Source organism: Takifugu rubripes, chromosome 17, assembly GCF_901000725.2.
Source record: "Takifugu rubripes chromosome 17, fTakRub1.2, whole genome shotgun sequence".
Classification (NCBI taxonomy): Eukaryota; Metazoa; Chordata; class Actinopteri; order Tetraodontiformes; family Tetraodontidae; genus Takifugu; species Takifugu rubripes.
This window is the reverse complement of record NC_042301.1, coordinates 1,426,391-1,444,412: the sequence shown is the minus strand read 5'-3', so window position 1 is coordinate 1,444,412 and position 18,022 is coordinate 1,426,391. Positions and strand designations below refer to the sequence as shown.

The following is an 18,022-nucleotide window of genomic DNA, read 5'->3' as shown; positions in this document are numbered from 1 at the left end:
ACGCATCATCAGGCAGCATGGTCGTTACATTCAAGCTGCCTGTTGTTCTGCTCACTCCCGTTAAATTAAACAAAGGTTATTACATCGTTGGCCCATCACATAAAGAGGATTCAGTCGATCTCCTGACTCACGTTCCACAGCTGACCATCACGCTGCCCACCCTGTCGGTGAAACCGTAGGAGAACAAGCTGGGAACGTCATCGTCCATGATCTCCATCTTACGACCCTTGAACTCTCCGACCTCATACAGGCAAATCTTGTGCTTCTCCGGGTCCTGGAGGAGCAAAAAAAAAAAGAGCAACGCTATGGAAATCGCAGTGGAGGTCGCGCACGGTCAAGACAGAGCTGGTGCCGTTACCATGCGGATGGGCCTGAAGGACAGCAGGTAGTCATTCTTCTGGCAGTTGCTCCAGGAGTCCCAGCGGGGGTACTCGCCCTTCTCCAGGATGAACATTTCACCGCACAGGTTCATCTGCTCAAAGCCCACAAAGCTGAGGAGGGGAGACAGGCTTTTAAAGGAGCGCTACGCTGATCCCACTCGCTCGGGGGCCTCCTGTGGGGGCCCCAGATGTTCCTGACAGACACAGCTGGAGTCCAGCAACCATCACGACTTAGATGGGAAACCACGGCAGAGTTAACCGCTGCATCTAAACGGCGTTAACCAACCAGCGCTCGTCTACAGGATCGCTACTGAGGTCCGGTGACGCTCACACCAGCGACCCCAGTCGCCCCAATGACCTCGGTGACCCTGGTTTTGCTGGTTAGTCCTGCTGATGGAGCCTCTCTGCCCAAACAGGGTTGGTTTTAAATCACCTTCTGCTCTTTAACCAGTTAAACAGATCTCGTATTGGATTTGTATTACAGGACACAACAAAAAAAAGATCTTTTTTTAAAACTAAAGCAGCTTAAACTGCCTCTCTGCTTCGTCATAGATGGCGTCACACTATGAGTCTTTGGTAACATTAGCACAAAACGTCCCGTCGTTCCATGTAAAAACTACTTTTCTAGACTTTTGAACAACTTTTTCCACTGCAGGTTAAAGGAAACTGCCTTCTCTTCTCCCGTCACCTGACTTCCGATTGTCCGCTCTGTTCATTCTCTGCCTCTTTCGGCTCTCAGCGCTCTGTAGTGTCACATGATCGTCACATTATTTTGCCGAAGCTACTGGAGCACTATGCAAATCACCCTGGATAAAAGCATCAGCCAAACTCCCAAAAATGGGAACGCTCGTATAGTGCTGAGTGCAGAGGAGGACTGAGGGCGCTGGGCACATTATGGGGTGCGTGCATGTGTAGGCGGACACGCGGCAGGATACTTACGGACCACATTCGACGCGAAGGGAGCGCACCTTGTCCATCCCCAGGTCACAGACGTTGATGCACTCACCGCTGATCTCAATGGTGCGGCCCTGAAAGTTCTCCTGCTCGAACACGTGCATCTGGAGAGGGTCGGCATGGGTCGGCATGGGTCAGCGCTCACCTGGACTGGCAATGATCGTGCAGTGTTGCTGTGCACGTGTGTGTTTGTGGGTTGGCTGTACCTTGTAGGACATCATCCCCATCTCAGACATCTTATTCTGAGCCATCTTCCAGTCAGTCTGGGAAGAAGCCTTGGATTTGTCTCCAAACATGATGACTGAGGAGGAGAAGATGCAACCTCAACCTCTTTTACGCCGTCACATTAGTTAGAATCACAACAGAGCCATTAATGTGCTCGAAAAGGATAGAATTTAAAGATTTATATTTTGGAGCACCCCCCCCTCAAAAAAAAACAAACCCAAATCATATTTTCTTTGTCCAGAAAAACCGAATATTATAAAAGTGACCAACATTTTTGATACATTTATAGCTCAGAACAGGTCAAATGTAATTAACTACCAAAAGCCTGAGACTTTGCTAAACACACGATCGAATCCGCTCCATAAACGGAAGAGTAGATTTGATCGTAGCTATTTTTCGCTCTTACCTTGGCCGCTGGGTTGGTAACAGAGTTATCACAAAACAGACTGATGTCATGTGAGGATGCACTAGGCCCCCGGCCACTTTTATATGCTGGCGCACTGGCTGAGGGGATTAGGGAGACAAAAACAAACTCGCTGAGCTCACAGCCCCCACAGAATAGAAATACCCCCATCATCAAAGAGAGAGGGGCAGCAAGAGCGAGTGGGTGGCGAGAGAGAGGCAAGAAGTTAGGAAGTGGGGGAAATGCTGAAAATCAGCTCTGCAAATATTCTCTCGGCTGATTTTTTTTAAAAATAATTACACCAACCGTGCTCACCATAAATCACATCATCTCTCCGTAATATGAGAAGGGGCTTTCATAATAAAGACTCGGTGGGACAAACAATAAAAAAGTAATAAAGTGTGAGCAGTAATACCCCGATGGAGCGAGCAGCTTCTGATGTGCGTGGTCAGTGGGAGGAGGAGAACACTAATACATCACAGCCCACTGCTCTTCTTCGCACACTCTGGGTCATTTATTGTGCTCTTAATGTGAGATTCAAGCCCATTAAAGGCTCATTTTAGCAACGATACATAGACTAGCTACTAGCTACTAGACTGCAGCTGCTCTTCGGATCAGACAGACGCGCTAGGCAAAAGGTCAACGGAGAAAAGAGGCATTTTTAGAGGCACGTCGGAAATAAAAGAGGTAACGTTTCTGAGAAAGGGGAAGTAAATGGCAGGACTGGGTCCGGTCATTCTCATTCACGCAGCATTGCCATCCAAGCGGCAGAAGCTTCACACACTTCCAACAGGCGTATTGTCCTCTAATAGTAAATCATATGCTCTTCATGAGCTGGAGCTGGATCCACATAAGAAGGATTCGCATGAAGATGTCATGAATGTGTGGCTGATCTTTCCGGAAAAAGCACCTCATTGTTTCCCCTTTTTGAAATTAAGTTTTGGGGTCTTATGGGAAGAAATCTGTCAAATCTGGCGCATGTGTCAGATTTTAGCTCCATATCTGAATAATATGGCGCTCACTAACTAAACAGGTCTAATCCCACATCAAAGGATTGTCATACAACTCCAGAATCTTTTCCTTTGGCGTTCAGTTTGTTAAATGAGCCACGATGTGCAGTTACATTTGTAACGTGTCTGCAGGTGCTGATTGTCCCACTGTAAATAAAGAATAAAGCCTCCGGATGCTCAGAATGAGCTCATGGCCGACATGTCCTGGATAAAACGCTGTTTCCAGCACAGATTTCCACTGGGGGACAGAAGCAACAGAAAACTCCCGGATAAAATTTAAATAAGCCTGACAAATCACCTGAATTTTAGTTTTTGAGTCACCAGCGCCGTGGGAATGCTTCAAAGGCCTCATTGGAAAAGACAAGATGAAAGACATTACTGTGGGAAAATTGGCCTTTTAATGATTTCAATAACATTTCTGGAGCTAAAAATAAAAGTCGAAAGTTCTACGGAGCTCAAGAGCCTGCAGGAGCGTCAGCCGCCTTCTACAGTGGAACAATCCAAATAACAGTAAATGAGACTCCTGCTTCTGAACCTCTGTTCTGAAGGATATGATGTTGGTATATAGAGCACATGGTCAGCGGTTATGGGATGTGAGACCCAAAGCAGAGTGAATAAAGATATAATTCCCATAATAATCACGAGTACCTGCTGGCCTGCATTGTGATGGTTTAACGGACAGTGATATAATCAGCAACTTAATCAATGACTGTTTGACAGCAGAACTTTACTTCCTGTTTGTTATTGATGAGAACAGATGAGAACAGATGAGAACAGATGAGACCAGATGAGAACAGATGAGAACAGTGAGAACAGATGAAACCAGATGAGAACAGATGAGAACAGTGAGAACACATGAGAACAGTGAGAACAGATGAGAACAGTAAAAACAGTGAGAACACATGAGAACAGTGAGAACACACGAGAACGAGAATGAGAGCAGATTAAACCAGATGAGAACAGATGAGAACAGTGAGAACACATGAGAACCGAGAGACCAGATGAGAACAGTGAGAACACATGAGAACAGTGAGACCAGATGAGAACAGTGAGAACACATGAGAACAGTGAGACCAGATGAGAGCAGATTAAACCAGATGAGAACAGATGAGAACAGTGAGAACACATGAGAACAGTGAGAACAGTGAGAACACATGAGAACCGAGAGACCAGATGAGAACAGTGAGAACACATGAGAACAGTGAGACCAGATGAGAGCAGATTAAACCAGATGAGAACAGATGAGAACAGTGAGAACACATGAGAACAGTGAGAACAGTGAGAACACATGAGAACCGAGAGACCAGATGAGAACAGTGAGAACACATGAGAACAGTGAGACCAGATGAGAACCGAGAGACCAGATGAGAACAGTGGGAACAGTGAGAACACATGAGAACCGAGAGAACAGTGAGAACACATGAGAACCGAGAGACCAGATGAGAACAGTGGGAACACATGAGAACAGTGAGAACAGATGAGAACAGTGAAGAGGCCGTTGACGTCAGCCTGCTGCCTGCACGGTTCTCAACGTGACGTTGAGGGTGACATTCGGGATCATTCTCTTCTTTTATTAGTTCATTTCTTTGACGACGGTTCAGCTTCAATTCTTAAAACTCTCTGAATTTCCTCGACTTTCCGAAGTCCCGGTTAAAACTCCCTTCCCAAATAGTTCCCAAATCCTCCTCATTCTGTCTATAGTCCCAGCCGCTGTTGTTCTATATGGCTCTGCTGACCTATACGAATAGAGCAACAACGGCCTCACATTCCCCATCCTCACCTCTGCCACGATGTGCTGAGTCAGGGGCGAGAGACACAGAGCCAGGGAGAGAGAGGGAGGGAGAGAGAGATATATATTATTTTTGGGGAAGCTGTTAAAAACATTATTCACAGTTTCTTAAATAAAACTGGCAAAATATTGAATTCTTTAGGCCTTTTCTTTTTTCCAGATGAGATTCATCACCAGGGACATCACTCAGGCAACTAATGGATCTTTGGAGCTGTCATCTATTCACGGAGCCGGTCTTTGTTCCAGAATACAGCCATCCGAAAATAAACAAAATGAATAAACAACCCTGATGATCTCTGCGAAAAAACCCAATTTCAACATTGGCGTCATCACTCGATTGAGGCTGAATTGGTTCGTTTGAGCAAATACTGCGATACTGTTCTGTTAAAACTCTAACGCTGTAGCTGCTGGAACCAGAGGATTCGTCCTCCCTTCCCTCCTGTTGTCGGTTCTGATCCAAAGATTGTGGGAACCAGCACTCTGACCCCCCCCCCCCCTTCCCCCCGCCCGCCCGCTCTATCAGGCCCATCAATAAGACAAATAATTAATCAGAAATCACATTGTTGCCACAGTTCTTGCCCTATCGCTGATTGACCATTACACTTATAAATAAAACAAACCTTGATTAATAGAACATAGAATAACTACATTTATAAAAATAAAACACTAACTTTTCTGACAGGAGGTTTCCATGGTGACAGTGTGTGTGTGTGACTAAAGAGAGGACAAACGAGGACCTCAGCAGTTAACGCTCACTAAAACGAAAAAGGAAGTTTATTCCAGTGAACATACATGAAAACATACATTAACAGCTTTTATTGTTGCTTTTATGATGCTGGTAGAATAGTTTGGTGGGCAGATTATAAAGGAAAATATGCCGTGAACGTGAAACAGATCGTTCTTTAGCGTCAACATCCAGTTTTCTCCTGAAGTCGTGTCCAAATGTCCACAGTATTAATGAGATCAAAGAAATAAATCATGACAAAAGTCTGCTAACTGGGACCAAAGAAGCTCTGTACGACCAACCTACAGCGTCCAAATTTAATGCTCCCGACACGAGTCAGACGTAATAATTATCTTTACATTATTTTACAGCTGGTCCTATCATGTGGACAATGTAGCCGTCCTTCTGCTCATGCTCCTATTTCATTAGAACTATTAATAAATATTATAATTATTAATGTGCGATAGGTAACTGGGAAGGAGTCTTGATGATAATCTGGGCTGAGGGGGACGCCAGGGAGGTGGGAGGTGACTAGAACGTGGGCCAGGATGGCAGCGCTGGGTGGGGGAGGGCAGCAGCGATGCTGACGTCAGCAGGCGCGAGAGGCGGCGGGGCTGAACCAGAGGGGAGGGAGCGGCGGATGGTGGCGGTGATGTCAGAGACGGGGAGCTTAGAGGGTGAGGATAGCATCTCTGTCCTTTACATTCCACCTACACATCTCACAGCAGGGGCGTCGGACCAAAGGCTCTAAACGGAAGATCGGAGAGGAAAATGAGAACAGATGCACAGTATTTGCTAGTATGTGAATGTAGCGTCACCTCATGAGCATGGATGTCTCCCTCCTCTGTCATCGGTCCGTCCTCTCTCTCTTCTCCTTTCTCAGCCTCCAGGACGTTCTTCGCTCTCTCCCTCCTTCGCCTGAACATTGTCTCGCCTGCGATGGTGGACCTCCGCCGCTCTCCTCGCCGCTGCAGGCGAGGAGTCTCCCGATGCTGCATGCTGGTCTCCCCCTCCGCCCTCTCTGTCCAGCTCCTCGGCCCCGTCACCTTTACCGTCCTCTTCCTCCCCATCGCTGTTCTCAGAGCCCGACTCATCCGAGTTGTCCTCTTCCAGGTAGCGGTAGCCTTTGACCTGCGGATATTAAAAATATAGAATTTAATGAGAAAAGCGCCGCTCCAGCAAATATCCCACACCTGTCGGTGTTCAGATCATTTTTAAATCATCATTGTTATTATTTCTAATCCAATATCACTTTCTGTGACATTATAATGACTCTATAAATTGTTAATGAGAGTTGGGAAAAACTTTCCAGCTGCTGCACACAGATTTTATAACACTTTATTACTTTTCTTTAGTATTTACTGCTTTGGGGATAAAAACTATTCCTTCTTTATGCAATTTACAAGAGGGAACTAAGTATTTATGATTTATTTATCTCTGGGAATTCGTTGGAACGTCTCACTTCCTCAGCATGCCGATCTTCCCGTTATCAAGGCTTCACCGTTGATGACGGCGTTTCCTCCTTACCTTGTGTCGGGGCCGAGGGATGCGAGGCAGCCTGAAGGACACCTTCTTCAACAGGCGACGCTCCATCAGCCAGTAGCAGTAACAGGCCACCAAGAGTGTCGCCAGCAGGATGGACAGTTTAGCCTGCGTCACACGATGCAGGAAGCCAAATTTAAGCTTCCCTTCAGCATCCATTACTGCCCCTATACCCTCGTTAGTGCACTAAATAGTGTGCACACATTTTGTAAGGTGTTTGAATGTTGAGTGAGGATCGCCCGACCCGATGTGGTGCACCCAGTGTATCCCATAATATAAGTTCAGACACTTTACACACACACTATCCCAGTTATTTGAGTGACAGCTCGTCATACCCTCATGGGCAGGTTGGACCAGAGGTAAACTATGAAGATGGCGATGGCCTGCCACCAGTGATAGATGGCGTAGACAAAGTCCAGACGTTCCTTTTCCTCCGCGTACAGCAGTCCCAGCACAGCTGAAGCAGAGACGCTCATGTCAGCCCGTGTTGTCTCTGAACACACACACACACACACACACACACACACTTACTGCTGACGCCCGTCTTGTTGAGGGCTGAGCCAAGGCCCCACAGTGCAGAGATCACCAGGAGTGGGCCCAGCATCTCCGGGTTGTTGGGACGTAACGGCAACGCCAGGAGGACCACGATCAGGGTCACGTGAACGGCTGCGCCCGCTACCAGACACACCCAGCGGGGGAAGTACAGGAGGCTCAGCGAGAGGGAGGAGAAGACGGAGCAGGACAGCCCATAGACAACGATGAGAAGCCACAGTTTATCCAGCCCCAAGACGCAGACGCCGTACGACTGTGGAACAGGCAGTTCGAGCATGTTCCTCAGTGTTCTCTTTGACTAAATTGAATTTGGAAAGGGAAATATCACAGTACCAGGGAGAATCCGGTGACGGCGAACATGGTTTCAAAGCCGCTGTAGATGAAGAAAGGGCAGAGCAGCCGCAGGCGGTAGTCTCTGAGGTGCTTGAACGGCAGCTGGAAGATGTTTCCCCAGCCGATACTGCGAAGGTCGATCTCCTCGGTCGGCCGGTAGGCAGCACCGCACAGCAGCAGGAACTGGGAGCAACAGCAGTCTATTCACTCCAGATGTTTTTGGGCGTCTGCTCTGGCCAAATAAACCAACGCTCGATTGCTTTAGGAGGTGAATATGCAAAAACTCAACGGTGAATCTCTACTTCAAGAGTCCACCGGCCTCCATCACTGACACACACACACGCAGCCGCACGCCGCTTCCTCTTTGCTCTTACAATGATCATAGCGAGGAAGGCGAAGCCCATGAGGATACTCTCCACCTCGATGAGCAGCATGGAGCGGGGCAGTCGCTCCAGGATGGTGGTGTTGAAGCCTGGGATCAGTCCGGTGATGTTGGCCCCTGGGGGAGGCAGACGTGGTGAAGCGCGGCGCCATTTGTGTGGCTACGATGTGGACTGAAGCAGCATTAGCAGTAACCCGGTGCGAGACGGTCTTACAGAACTAAAAGGAAACTTTTTTTTAGGGAAGTGAGCTCAGAGCTCAGCTGCACGTGTTTAGTTTCAAAGCAGTTATAGCGACGAATAAAAGAATCGTTTCTTTTTGGCGGCCTTGGTAAATTGCGGGATAACAAAGGCAAATATCTGGCATTTAAAGAGGCTTCTCTCTTCTTACTATCACTCAGGGAAAATCAGACTTTTAACAGAACAAACAGCGATCCCCCGGACCCACGCCTGTAGGCAGAATGGTCAGTTTACTGTCCAATCATTTGGCTTCTTGTAGTTTATGACTGAAGAATAAAATACTGCATGCACAGTGGAATAAACTAAACATAGTTGAGCTAAAATGGAGAAAACTGTCATCTTGCCCAGTGTCAATGACACAGGCGCCTCCCTTTCCTAGTCTCAATGGCGAGTGGATGAATGCAGGGCGCCGGGTGTCTTTACCGCAGGTTTTGACGCTGTGCAGAATGTGCTTGTTGGTGTTCAGGTGTCCATTAAGGACAAACCGCATGGGGAACTCTGCAAAAACAAAACTCAGCTGAGGAGGAAGAGAGAGAAGGTAGAAAGTCATGACCAAGTGCCTCTGCAGCTGTTCAACACCACACAAAAGGAAAAAGCCTGCGTGAACGAAGGCCGGACGAAGACTCACATTAAAGATGCTGCTGAAGACCGACTGGAAGACGATGATGTAACGGTGGCACGCTCCTTTAGGAAGCTTCTTCTGCTCTTGCACATGTTCCTCTCTGTAGTTGACATACTCGTAGTACTGCTGTGCCATCCTACAGGAGGTTGGATTCATTGAATAAACAGCAGTGAGAGCTATTTAATGTATGTATCACATATACAGAGCAGGTGTCAATTAATGCTTAACATTTCTGAGCTGGACGCAACTTTATACTGCAGCTCTTCTCTTCCCTGTTTTGTAACCATCTGATATCATATCAAAGTAGTTCACCATAAAGGAAGTGTTGTCTGTGTGGGAGTAACAGCAGCCTAATGAGGTCAGCAGATGAGTCGCACCAACGATCACTAATTGAACTGAACTCTTGTGATACATGGACGTGTTGACACGAACTCGCACCTTCCTGCCACGTTCTGATATCTACCTGGTGATGTAATTCCCCAGGGAGGCCCAGAAGGGCACAATGGCCACGCCAATGGCTGCAGCGGAGGGAACCAAGGTGTAGTATCGCTCCCAGTAATTGGTTGACACAAACAGCGCATAGATTCCCGAAGCAAGGAACATCATCCACTTGGTTCCGAGAAACCTTGAACATATAGAGGATTGGCCCAACGTCATGAACGCTCACTGAATGAAGACAAACGTGTGATTTTGTGCATTCCTACCTGATGAGCACGGGGGTGTACAACAGGCTGATGATGGGCGTGACGTTGATGCCCATCAGCATTTTGCGATCGATGTCCTCCAGGCCGAGGTTGCTGTACTTCACCTCACGGTACGTCATGTCATAATGGAGGATGAGCTGCATCTGCAGGAGCCCTGCGGTGGCCACAGACACCTGGCCTTCATACACCTGCGTGTCTACCAGCGCACCTCTTCATTGCTCTCCAGTCAGACTCACCCATGTAGACACTGTACACAATCATGGCCCCGAAACTGGCGGCGAGGACATTCTTGATGACGCCCAGCCTCTTCCTCCTGTAGTATTTCCGCTCTTCCTCCTCCTCATTGTACTCGGCCTGCGGGCCCAGGAACTCCTCCATCTGCAGGGAAATACAGGTGAAACTCACGCACAATGACCGATACGTGTCCTGTGAAGCCGAGTTTGTCACCTGGTTGTCCTCTTGTCCAACATCCAGAAGCTCGTTACTGCCACCAATGGGAGCCCCTGCATGGACGCCAAACTCCTCCGTGTCAGAAGCCTCCATCTAATGATAAAAAACCAGCAAACTCAAACGAAACAGTCATTTTGAAGATAAGTGGCAAGGATCGAGTTACACAGCTTTTTTAATTGGTGGATTTTTTTTATTGAGTTTCATTATTTTATGATTTAGGAAAAATCTCCTTTGTAACTATAATTGTCTCCCAGTTTGAATAAGTGTTAAGTCCTTCAGTTGTTCAAAAGAGTTTTAAGGCTTAAAATCGTATCTGTTGGAATTATGCTCCCATGCCTGTAAACACAATCTACATTTTATTGCAAATATGGTGCAAAACTTTAATTTGACCATATTCAGCTTCAATTTTCTGCTTTTTTCCCCAATAGATGAAAATATTGTTCTTTTACTCAATCACATTTAGAACTTTTTAGATTTAAATTTGAGGCAGTCAAAAAGAAAACAGCCCCAGAATCTGCAACACCAACATATTTAAACTTATATAACATATTATAACATATTTACTTCTATCTGTACCTTTTACACAAATGCATATTCATATTAAATAGTTTAATCTCCTTTTACATGAGAACTATAAATTGAAAATGATACAAGAACAAACTGTTTGATCGTAGCTGTCTGACGCGACGTTATGTTGTGAAACTATAGAACTTTCTCTACTTTTTAGACCTTTTTAACGATTTAAAGTTGCGTCTAAACTCTCTTACCATGGCTCGCGCGCAGAGCTGTCGTGTCCTCGAGAATGGTCCAATACTTCCGCTTTCATTGGCACGCGCACACACCGTTGGTATAAATAGGAGTTTTACTGAAGTGAAAATAAAACGATCCTCCACTTCCTCAAAAGTTTCTGCCTCTGTCTTAAAGACACACGCACGCAAAACCAGCGTCGATTATGTGTCGTCGAAAAATAAAGATTTTATAAAAGTCCCGTGACTCACCAGAAATGTGAACTTACAGTTTAAATTGTTTTGATTATTTCTTCTTCTCCGTTTGAAACGTCCAGATATTGGCCAGTTTGGGGCGGGGAGGGGCTGGCACCGCCTCCTCATGGGATTATGGGATGGAGCCCATTCTACATCTTTATCTCGCAGTTCTGTCCCAGACTGTGGAATTATGGGATGTTTAATAGCTGCAGAATCTCACCTCCTTTCTTTGGAGGTGCCCAAATCCAGCCGGGTACCCAGGTGAGACCATTGAGGAGCAGGTAGGATAGAAAACCCTGTAAACATACATCCATATAGCAAATATTCCCGTTCTATGCAGGTGCACTTAGTTTAAGAGTGTTTTATTAATTTATAACAGAGGAAAACATTCTTCACAGCAGCTACAGTGAATCCAGAGTTTCAACTTATTAAACATTAAAATGTTGCGTAAAATCAGGTCGATTTTCAATGTTGGCACTCTGCCGCCCGCTTGTCTCCACCCCCTTTTCTATGCGTGAGGTGAAAGGCTAGTTTCCTTTTGCGTGTTTGTTTTCTTGCTGCTGTGAAAATGGTCTGTTAGAAACACAGTACAGGGAAACAACATTAGTGGTAAAAGAGACTTGGTCCACTCAGAGACACGGCAAGGTCGACCCGATGAGGACAGAGGACACGTTGGATTAACTGTGGTTCAAGGTTTCGCATGTGGCCGCTCCGCGTTGTGAAGAAACCTGCAGAAAATGTTTACTTTTGTCCATGCCAAGAAAAAAAAACTGTTCAAAGGTTGATCAGACTCAAGAGTGCACATGATCTGTGTGCTCCAAACGCCAAAGATGGTGCTCCTGCAGCGTCCTTCTATCACTCCACACGGTTGAAAACAGTCACAGAAGCTGACAAATAAATAAAGACGTCTTTCCTCAGGTGGTTTGGGGTTTTTTCCCCGTCGTATCGCAGTTTGTCTGAAAGGATCCTCAACCAGATGTTTCGCCCCCATCCCTCAACACATATCCCCTCACAATGCTTCTCTTTATTCCACCTGGTCACAGTATTTATCCGCTCCCCATAGCCGCTTTCCTCATCAGCTCCTCATCCTGGACCGACAGCTCCGTCAGCTTGCGTCCCAGCCTCTCGTGAAGGTCCAGGTATTTGGCCACGCAGCGGTCCAGACACACCGCCTCGCCCTTCGTCAAATCTGCCTCCTTGTAATGCGGGGGCACACACTTCCTGTGGCAGGCATTGGTCATCCTTAAAGGTAAAAGAAATTATTGCAACATTAATATTCCACCCAAGTGCATATCAGTCGGTTAAAACATCGTCAAAAAAAGATTCAGTACTTCGATTCATGCGGCCCACGGACATATATTGTGTTTATGTATGTGAAGTTGTGTAATTCTAATGCAGAAACGATCTGGGGTCTGGTGTCTCTACTTCCTCTTCACTGCCCTAGATCCGAGTTTCTGGTCAGTCAAACTCAGGGATACTATGGTTCTTAACCAGGTACTAAACCTGACAGGACAGGTTGGTGCCAAGCACTGGAGAATGGAACCAGCATCTCCATAAAGCTGGTCAGCAGAAGGAAGCCTAGAAGTGCTCTAAAAGCCCCTGATGTGCTGACCTTTGACCTGGTAAAAGGCAGTGCCCCAACATCAGCAGATAACAAGTTAAACGTTAAACATGGTGGTTCTCCTGTATGTTCAGGGACCTGTGCATTAGCTGGCTACATGCTAGGAGCGTGATGCCAAACACAACCGCCCTCAAATTTTCTGAGCCCCCACCCTGCTGCAAGCAATAAAGATCAAAGAAATATACACGAAAAATATACATCTATGTCTGCATGTATGCGATAAACCCCTGCGTTTCACCGTTTATATTGAATTAATGAAGGTTTTGACGAGTTTTATTGACTCAGTATGAAGGCTCCCGATCTGTCAGTGGTTTAGTAAAGGCCCAGGCTGCCATCTGCTGGGGTGTAGAAAACAGATTAATGGATTTACTTGTTTAGAATGGATAAAAACATTAAAAGAAAATAATACACCATTATTAATAATAAAGAAGGACCAATTTCAACTTTAATACCAGGCTCAATCGATTAAATGTGAAAGGGGTTTTAGGTAACTGCAGGTAAATATTGGGCTTCGGTTCCGAGAGTCATACTACTAAAGAGGACACACGATGTTAAGTGACTGAATGGAGCCATCATTTCTTTCTAAATGGGTTAAATGGTTGGAGCATTTACAGGTCACTACATGTCGATAAATTAATGCCTGGAATACAACTAGCTGTTATTTCAACATGCGACTCCCCTATATTAGAACAGTTATAATAAATGATTTTAATCCTTGAAAGGTGGCCCTTTCTGTTGCCTTTAGAGGCCAGTTTTAAATGAATGAAGACCATAACTGCAGTCGAACACACTGCTCGTGTATGAACGGTGAAGCTAATTGTAGCCTCATACCGGTTGTACATGTCAGCCATCATTTCCACCTCCAGCTCCGCCGCCAGCTGCTGCGCTTTCATGGGATCCATCTCGCGGCTGCTACTGTTCAAACCTGCCTCCCAAAGCTGGAAAATCGGCCCGGAATAGGTTCAATAACGGACAGATTTTCGAATCTTCTTTAACCTTCACAACGTCTGCAGCGGAACACGTGTGTTGAGTTTCCGTTTCGTCTGCTGTGTCAATAAAGCTTTATTCAAACGAGGCATGACAATAGTGCGCCCTCTAGTGGCGTTGACTGGCCACCACCACGTTATTTCTTGTTATTTTCCGTTTAACCCTTGAAGTTGTTTCTCCGGATTCGGGCATAAATCCAATAATTACTGTTAAATAAAACACAGGGGGAAAAAATTGATTTAAGACTTTTATTACAGGGAATTTCCAGTTTGAAACTCCATATTTTATAAAGAAATTAAGACACAAACAGTACAAACATTAACTTAAGCTCAATCTTCACTGTAACATATAAATAACTGCAAATAAACATTTATTAGGAACCTGAACTTTATTCAATTTCCAATCACTGACGGGGAAAATGAATAATTAAATCATAAAAAAATACTTTGTAAAGCGGATTTGAAAATGAACATATAGTTATGAACGTCAACAATATAATTAATTATCATTTTATGAAGTGGCCAAAGATCAGAGTAAAATCAGAAAGATTTCTTTGCCTAATCACCCATCACATCTATCTCGGGCTCTTCCTCCTCCTCCTCCTCCTCCTCCTCTGGAAAAACAGAAATATTCAGCAGTTCATTCCCATTCAGACTGGAGAGAGGCAGCGGGGAGCCCCGGAGGATGTCCACCTCCTCCTCCTCCTCCTCCTCCTCCACCACCTCCACCACCTCCACCTCCTCCTCCTCCTCCTGATGGTAGTTGTAGTTTAGAGCTCGGCTGCTCCTGCTGGGTGTCTGCGAGCTGGACCGGTGGTGCGTAAGTGACGCACTGATGTTCCTGGGAACACTCAGCTGAGGGGCTCCTTGGGAGGAAACGGATTATTCACCTCAACCAAACTGTTGGCACGAGTTACGGTTTATCTTTTGATTTAAACACAACTGCAAGAAAACATCAGGCCACAGCAGCTCCCAGCAGGTGATCTGGATTCTCAGATTTGGAACTTGTTCAAGCCTCAAATCTCTCTTAGAAGCCACATTCCCTCCAAAACGTGGCCTGAATTGAATATTCTGGCGGATCAGCGGGGAGCCAAATTTTGAAGACATTGATATAAATTCTTTAAGGCCTGCAGATTTTACCTTCAGAGTTCTGTGGTGGTTTCGGCCTCTGGCCCTTGCCAGTCTGGCCTCGTCTTCTGGGGACACAGTGCAACAATGTCCCCTGCAGTTCGCCAGCAGACAGGAGGACGTCCTCCTCAGCGGAGATGTTTTCTTTGGATAATTTATCCTCCCTGGGGGTGATCGGGCCTAAAATGTGATTATGGTTGCTGTCCGAGTTGAGGCGAGACTTTCGGCTCCTGGTCTGTGGCCCCGTCACGTCTGTGTCCGGGACGCCGCCTGCTCCCTCTCCGCTCTGTAAGTTTCCGGATTTTCGGGTTGCGTCCTTCCTCTGCCGTCCCTTCAGCTTCCTTGTTTTTGAGAAAAGCTGCTTGAGAATCCTCTGGGCGTCCTTCACATTTACCACCTGGGCCCGTCTTCGCCCGTCAGCTTTGGCCCCCGCTGGGAGTCGGTCCCTCGCGTCAGTCCCATCGCCGGGGTCAGCGGTCGCCGTCTTCTTCGGCGGAATTTCCGGAATTTCTTCACTTTCCGGCCTCTTCCGCTTCCCATCCAGCGCTTTTCCACCACTGCCGTTGACTTGTGGGTCACCTGACACGGGTTGACCTTTGGCCTCGGGTGTGGAGTCTGCCTGGAAAAGTGGAAGAAATTAATTTATAATATACAATAGAAGCGACGGTGTTTCGTTGCCCTGGAAACGGAGGTCGTTCTCCACACATTACAAAGCTTTTCAGAAAGAGGAAACGATACCGGTTCCGGCAGGTGGGGCTCCTGGAAACGGGGCCCCGGGGAGGTGAGCGTCTCACGAGCGTCTCTTCGCCTCAGGACCTCCCAGGCTTTTCCTTCGGTCCTCACCAGCTTCAACTGGAAGACAGAGTGGAGTGAAAGAACCACGCAGAGCTTTGAAAACGGGTCGGCAACAATCAACAAGGGATCCTCGTTAGTTGGACGCTGATGCTGCACGTGTTCACCCCAAATCCTCCGACTCACTCAAGGTCATAGTGTGAACACGAGGTGGAAACAAGGCGGCTCTACAGGTGCCTGATCAGAAATAAATAAGTTAGCGGGGGTCAGAAAACACACCTTGAAGGAAATCCTTGTGGTCCCGAGCATCTGCTTCACTGTGGCCCGGTCCTCCTCTGTGATGGCCCGGTCCTCCTCTGTGATGGCCCGGTCCTCCTCTGTGATGGCCCGGTCCTCCTCTCTGCCGGCCCGGTCCTCCTCTCTGCCGGCCCGGTCCTCCTCTCTGCCGGCCCGGTCCTCCTCTCTGATGGCCCGGTCCTGCTCTCCGCCGGCCCGGTCCTGCTCTCCGCCGGCCCGGTCCTCCTCTCCGCCGGCCTCTCTGCCGGCCCGGTCCTCCTCTCTGATGGCCCGGTCCTCCTCTCTGCCGGCCCGGTCCTCCTCTCTGCCGGCCCGGTCCTCCTCTCTGATGGCCCGGTCCTCCTCTCCGCCGGCCCGGTCCTCCTCTCTGATGGCCCGGTCCTGCTCTCCGCCGGCCCTGTCCTGCTCTCCGCCGGCCCGGTCCTGCTCTCCGCCGGCCCGGTCCTCCTCTCTGATGGCCCGGTCCTGCTCTCCGCCGGCCCGGTCCTCCTCTCCGATGGCCCGGTCCTCCTCTCTGATGGCCCGGTCCTGCTCTCCGCCGGCCCGGTCCTGCTCTCCGCCGGCCCGGTCCTCCTCTCTGATGGCCCGGTCCTGCTCTCCGCCGGCCCGGTCCTCCTCTCCGCCGGCCCGGTCCTCCTCTCCGCCGGCCCGGTCCTCCTCTCTCTCACCGAGCGCCGTTCCCTCCTGTTCAGCTGTTTCTGACGGTCCGGTCCCCAAAGTCGTCCGGTCCTCCTGACGGCAGCCATGTTCCTGAGCTATCTGGGATTCCAAGTCATCGTCATGGGAACCGGTGCCACACACACCACTGCTGTGTCCGCCCCTCGGGGCACCACTGGGCGAGCTGGGAACCGTTAGTGGAGGGTGACTCTGGCCCGGGCGACCCAAAGCCTCGTCAGCCGTCTGCGTCCCCACTGAGACACCAGGCGTCTTCCAGACTGGACCGCCTCCGGTCTCAAAGTGTCCACCTTGCAGCTTCCTGCAGGTGTCCTCCTGGGGTTGTCCCTCCTTCCCCCACACGTCTTTCCGCCCCTCGACCAGGTCGGTGATCCCAAACTGCCGGGCGGCGTACAGCACCTCGTCCTTCTCCAGGCTCCCTTTGACCTCCACCTCCCCAGAGTACAGGAGGCCCACGAGCTTCAGGAGGGTCTGGGCCGTCATGGAGTCCAGCCTGACCTTGCGCCTCTGACCCAGGGGCGAGGGCTGAGCCCCCGACAGCCTCTCAGACAGCTGAGGGCTGAGCGCCGCCAGGACGCAGCTGTGCGTGGGGACCGAGATACCTTCAGAGGAGACACCAACAGAAATCAGCTCCTCGTTGGGAGCCGGTGGGCAACAGTCGGCCGTTGGCGCTTACCTTCCGTCTGCAGCAGGGTGTCACAGAACTGGGAGGCGTTCTGCTGCCTCTGCAGCTCCCTCACAAGATGCTCCACATAGCGGGGCCACCAGTACCTCTGCATGCTCAGCTGCTGGGGATGAGACACGGGGGCCAGTGATGCCATGTTACCACCGGAGTCACGGAGAATCCTGCGGGGGGAACCCGCGCGGCGATGCTAACGCTCCATCCCTGCTCGCTCAATAGAACATGCAGAACGTGGCTTTTCTGTGCGCCTTTCGGTGTAAATACTCTTTTTCTGAGGTTGGTTTCCACTTCCATCATTAATAACCTTTCACCTGTTCCGTTGGGTCAAACTCCGCACAGCTAATCTGAGACGTTCGTGCTAATCTGGAGGTAATCTGTTGGCGTTTGTGGTTAAATTACACTCACCTGGCGTCGTGTCCTCCAGAACTGACCTTCGAACTTTTTTATTTACTATTTTTTTTCAAGTGTCACTTAATTTGGGGTCACCGGCGCCCGTTTCTGGTCCAGGTCCTGCAGCAAACTGACTTCCGGTTCCTCAAGGGAGGAATTA

At 48.4% G+C, this 18,022-nt stretch overlaps 4 protein-coding genes across 5 annotated transcripts in view; all 4 read right to left on the bottom strand.

Annotated features, from left to right (window-relative positions):
• crybb1l2 (crystallin, beta B1, like 2) overlaps positions 1 to 2,038 on the bottom strand; it is a 2,843-nt gene extending 805 nt beyond the window's left edge. The window contains exons 1-5 of one of the 2 annotated variants that reach the window (XM_029851376.1): positions 1,966 to 2,038; positions 1,541 to 1,635; positions 1,320 to 1,438; positions 359 to 491; positions 132 to 274 (exon numbers count right to left, since the gene is read on the bottom strand). In XM_029851376.1, coding sequence (XP_029707236.1) covers positions 132 to 274; positions 359 to 491; positions 1,320 to 1,438; positions 1,541 to 1,630 — 485 coding nt within the window. In that variant the 5' untranslated portion in view covers positions 1,631 to 1,635; positions 1,966 to 2,038. Of the gene's footprint in view, positions 1 to 131; positions 275 to 358; positions 492 to 1,319; positions 1,439 to 1,540; positions 1,636 to 1,965 lie in introns of those variants that run through there. The other variant, XM_003971960.3, reaches the window with a different exon arrangement.
• A 3,468-nt stretch (positions 2,039 to 5,506) lies between these two features.
• Positions 5,507 to 11,339, bottom strand: unc93b1 (unc-93 homolog B1, TLR signaling regulator). Its single transcript, XM_029851449.1, has 14 exons — positions 11,076 to 11,339; positions 10,306 to 10,401; positions 10,095 to 10,236; positions 9,859 to 10,012; positions 9,618 to 9,779; positions 9,161 to 9,290; positions 8,956 to 9,049; positions 8,287 to 8,411; positions 7,913 to 8,095; positions 7,559 to 7,832; positions 7,363 to 7,484; positions 7,013 to 7,135; positions 6,304 to 6,616; positions 5,507 to 6,232 (listed from the first exon to the last, which is right to left on the bottom strand). The coding sequence occupies exons 1-13, from the start codon at positions 11,076 to 11,078 to the stop codon at positions 6,365 to 6,367; spliced, it is 1,860 nt and encodes a 619-aa protein (XP_029707309.1). The 5' UTR covers positions 11,079 to 11,339; the 3' UTR covers positions 5,507 to 6,232; positions 6,304 to 6,364.
• Positions 11,340 to 11,637: 298 nt separating this feature from the next.
• Positions 11,638 to 13,981, bottom strand: timm10 (translocase of inner mitochondrial membrane 10 homolog (yeast)). Its single transcript, XM_003971961.3, has 2 exons — positions 13,744 to 13,981; positions 11,638 to 12,533 (listed from the first exon to the last, which is right to left on the bottom strand). The coding sequence occupies exons 1-2, from the start codon at positions 13,812 to 13,814 to the stop codon at positions 12,338 to 12,340; spliced, it is 267 nt and encodes an 88-aa protein (XP_003972010.1). The 5' UTR covers positions 13,815 to 13,981; the 3' UTR covers positions 11,638 to 12,337.
• On the bottom strand, positions 13,911 to 17,867 carry LOC105417627 (caldesmon). The gene is made up of 6 exons (XM_029850602.1): positions 17,467 to 17,867; positions 16,098 to 17,392; positions 15,765 to 15,878; positions 15,039 to 15,645; positions 14,592 to 14,764; positions 13,911 to 13,919 (listed from the first exon to the last, which is right to left on the bottom strand). The coding sequence occupies exons 1-6, from the start codon at positions 17,609 to 17,611 to the stop codon at positions 13,911 to 13,913; spliced, it is 2,343 nt and encodes a 780-aa protein (XP_029706462.1). The 5' UTR covers positions 17,612 to 17,867.
• Between the last annotated feature and the right edge of the window lie 155 nt (positions 17,868 to 18,022).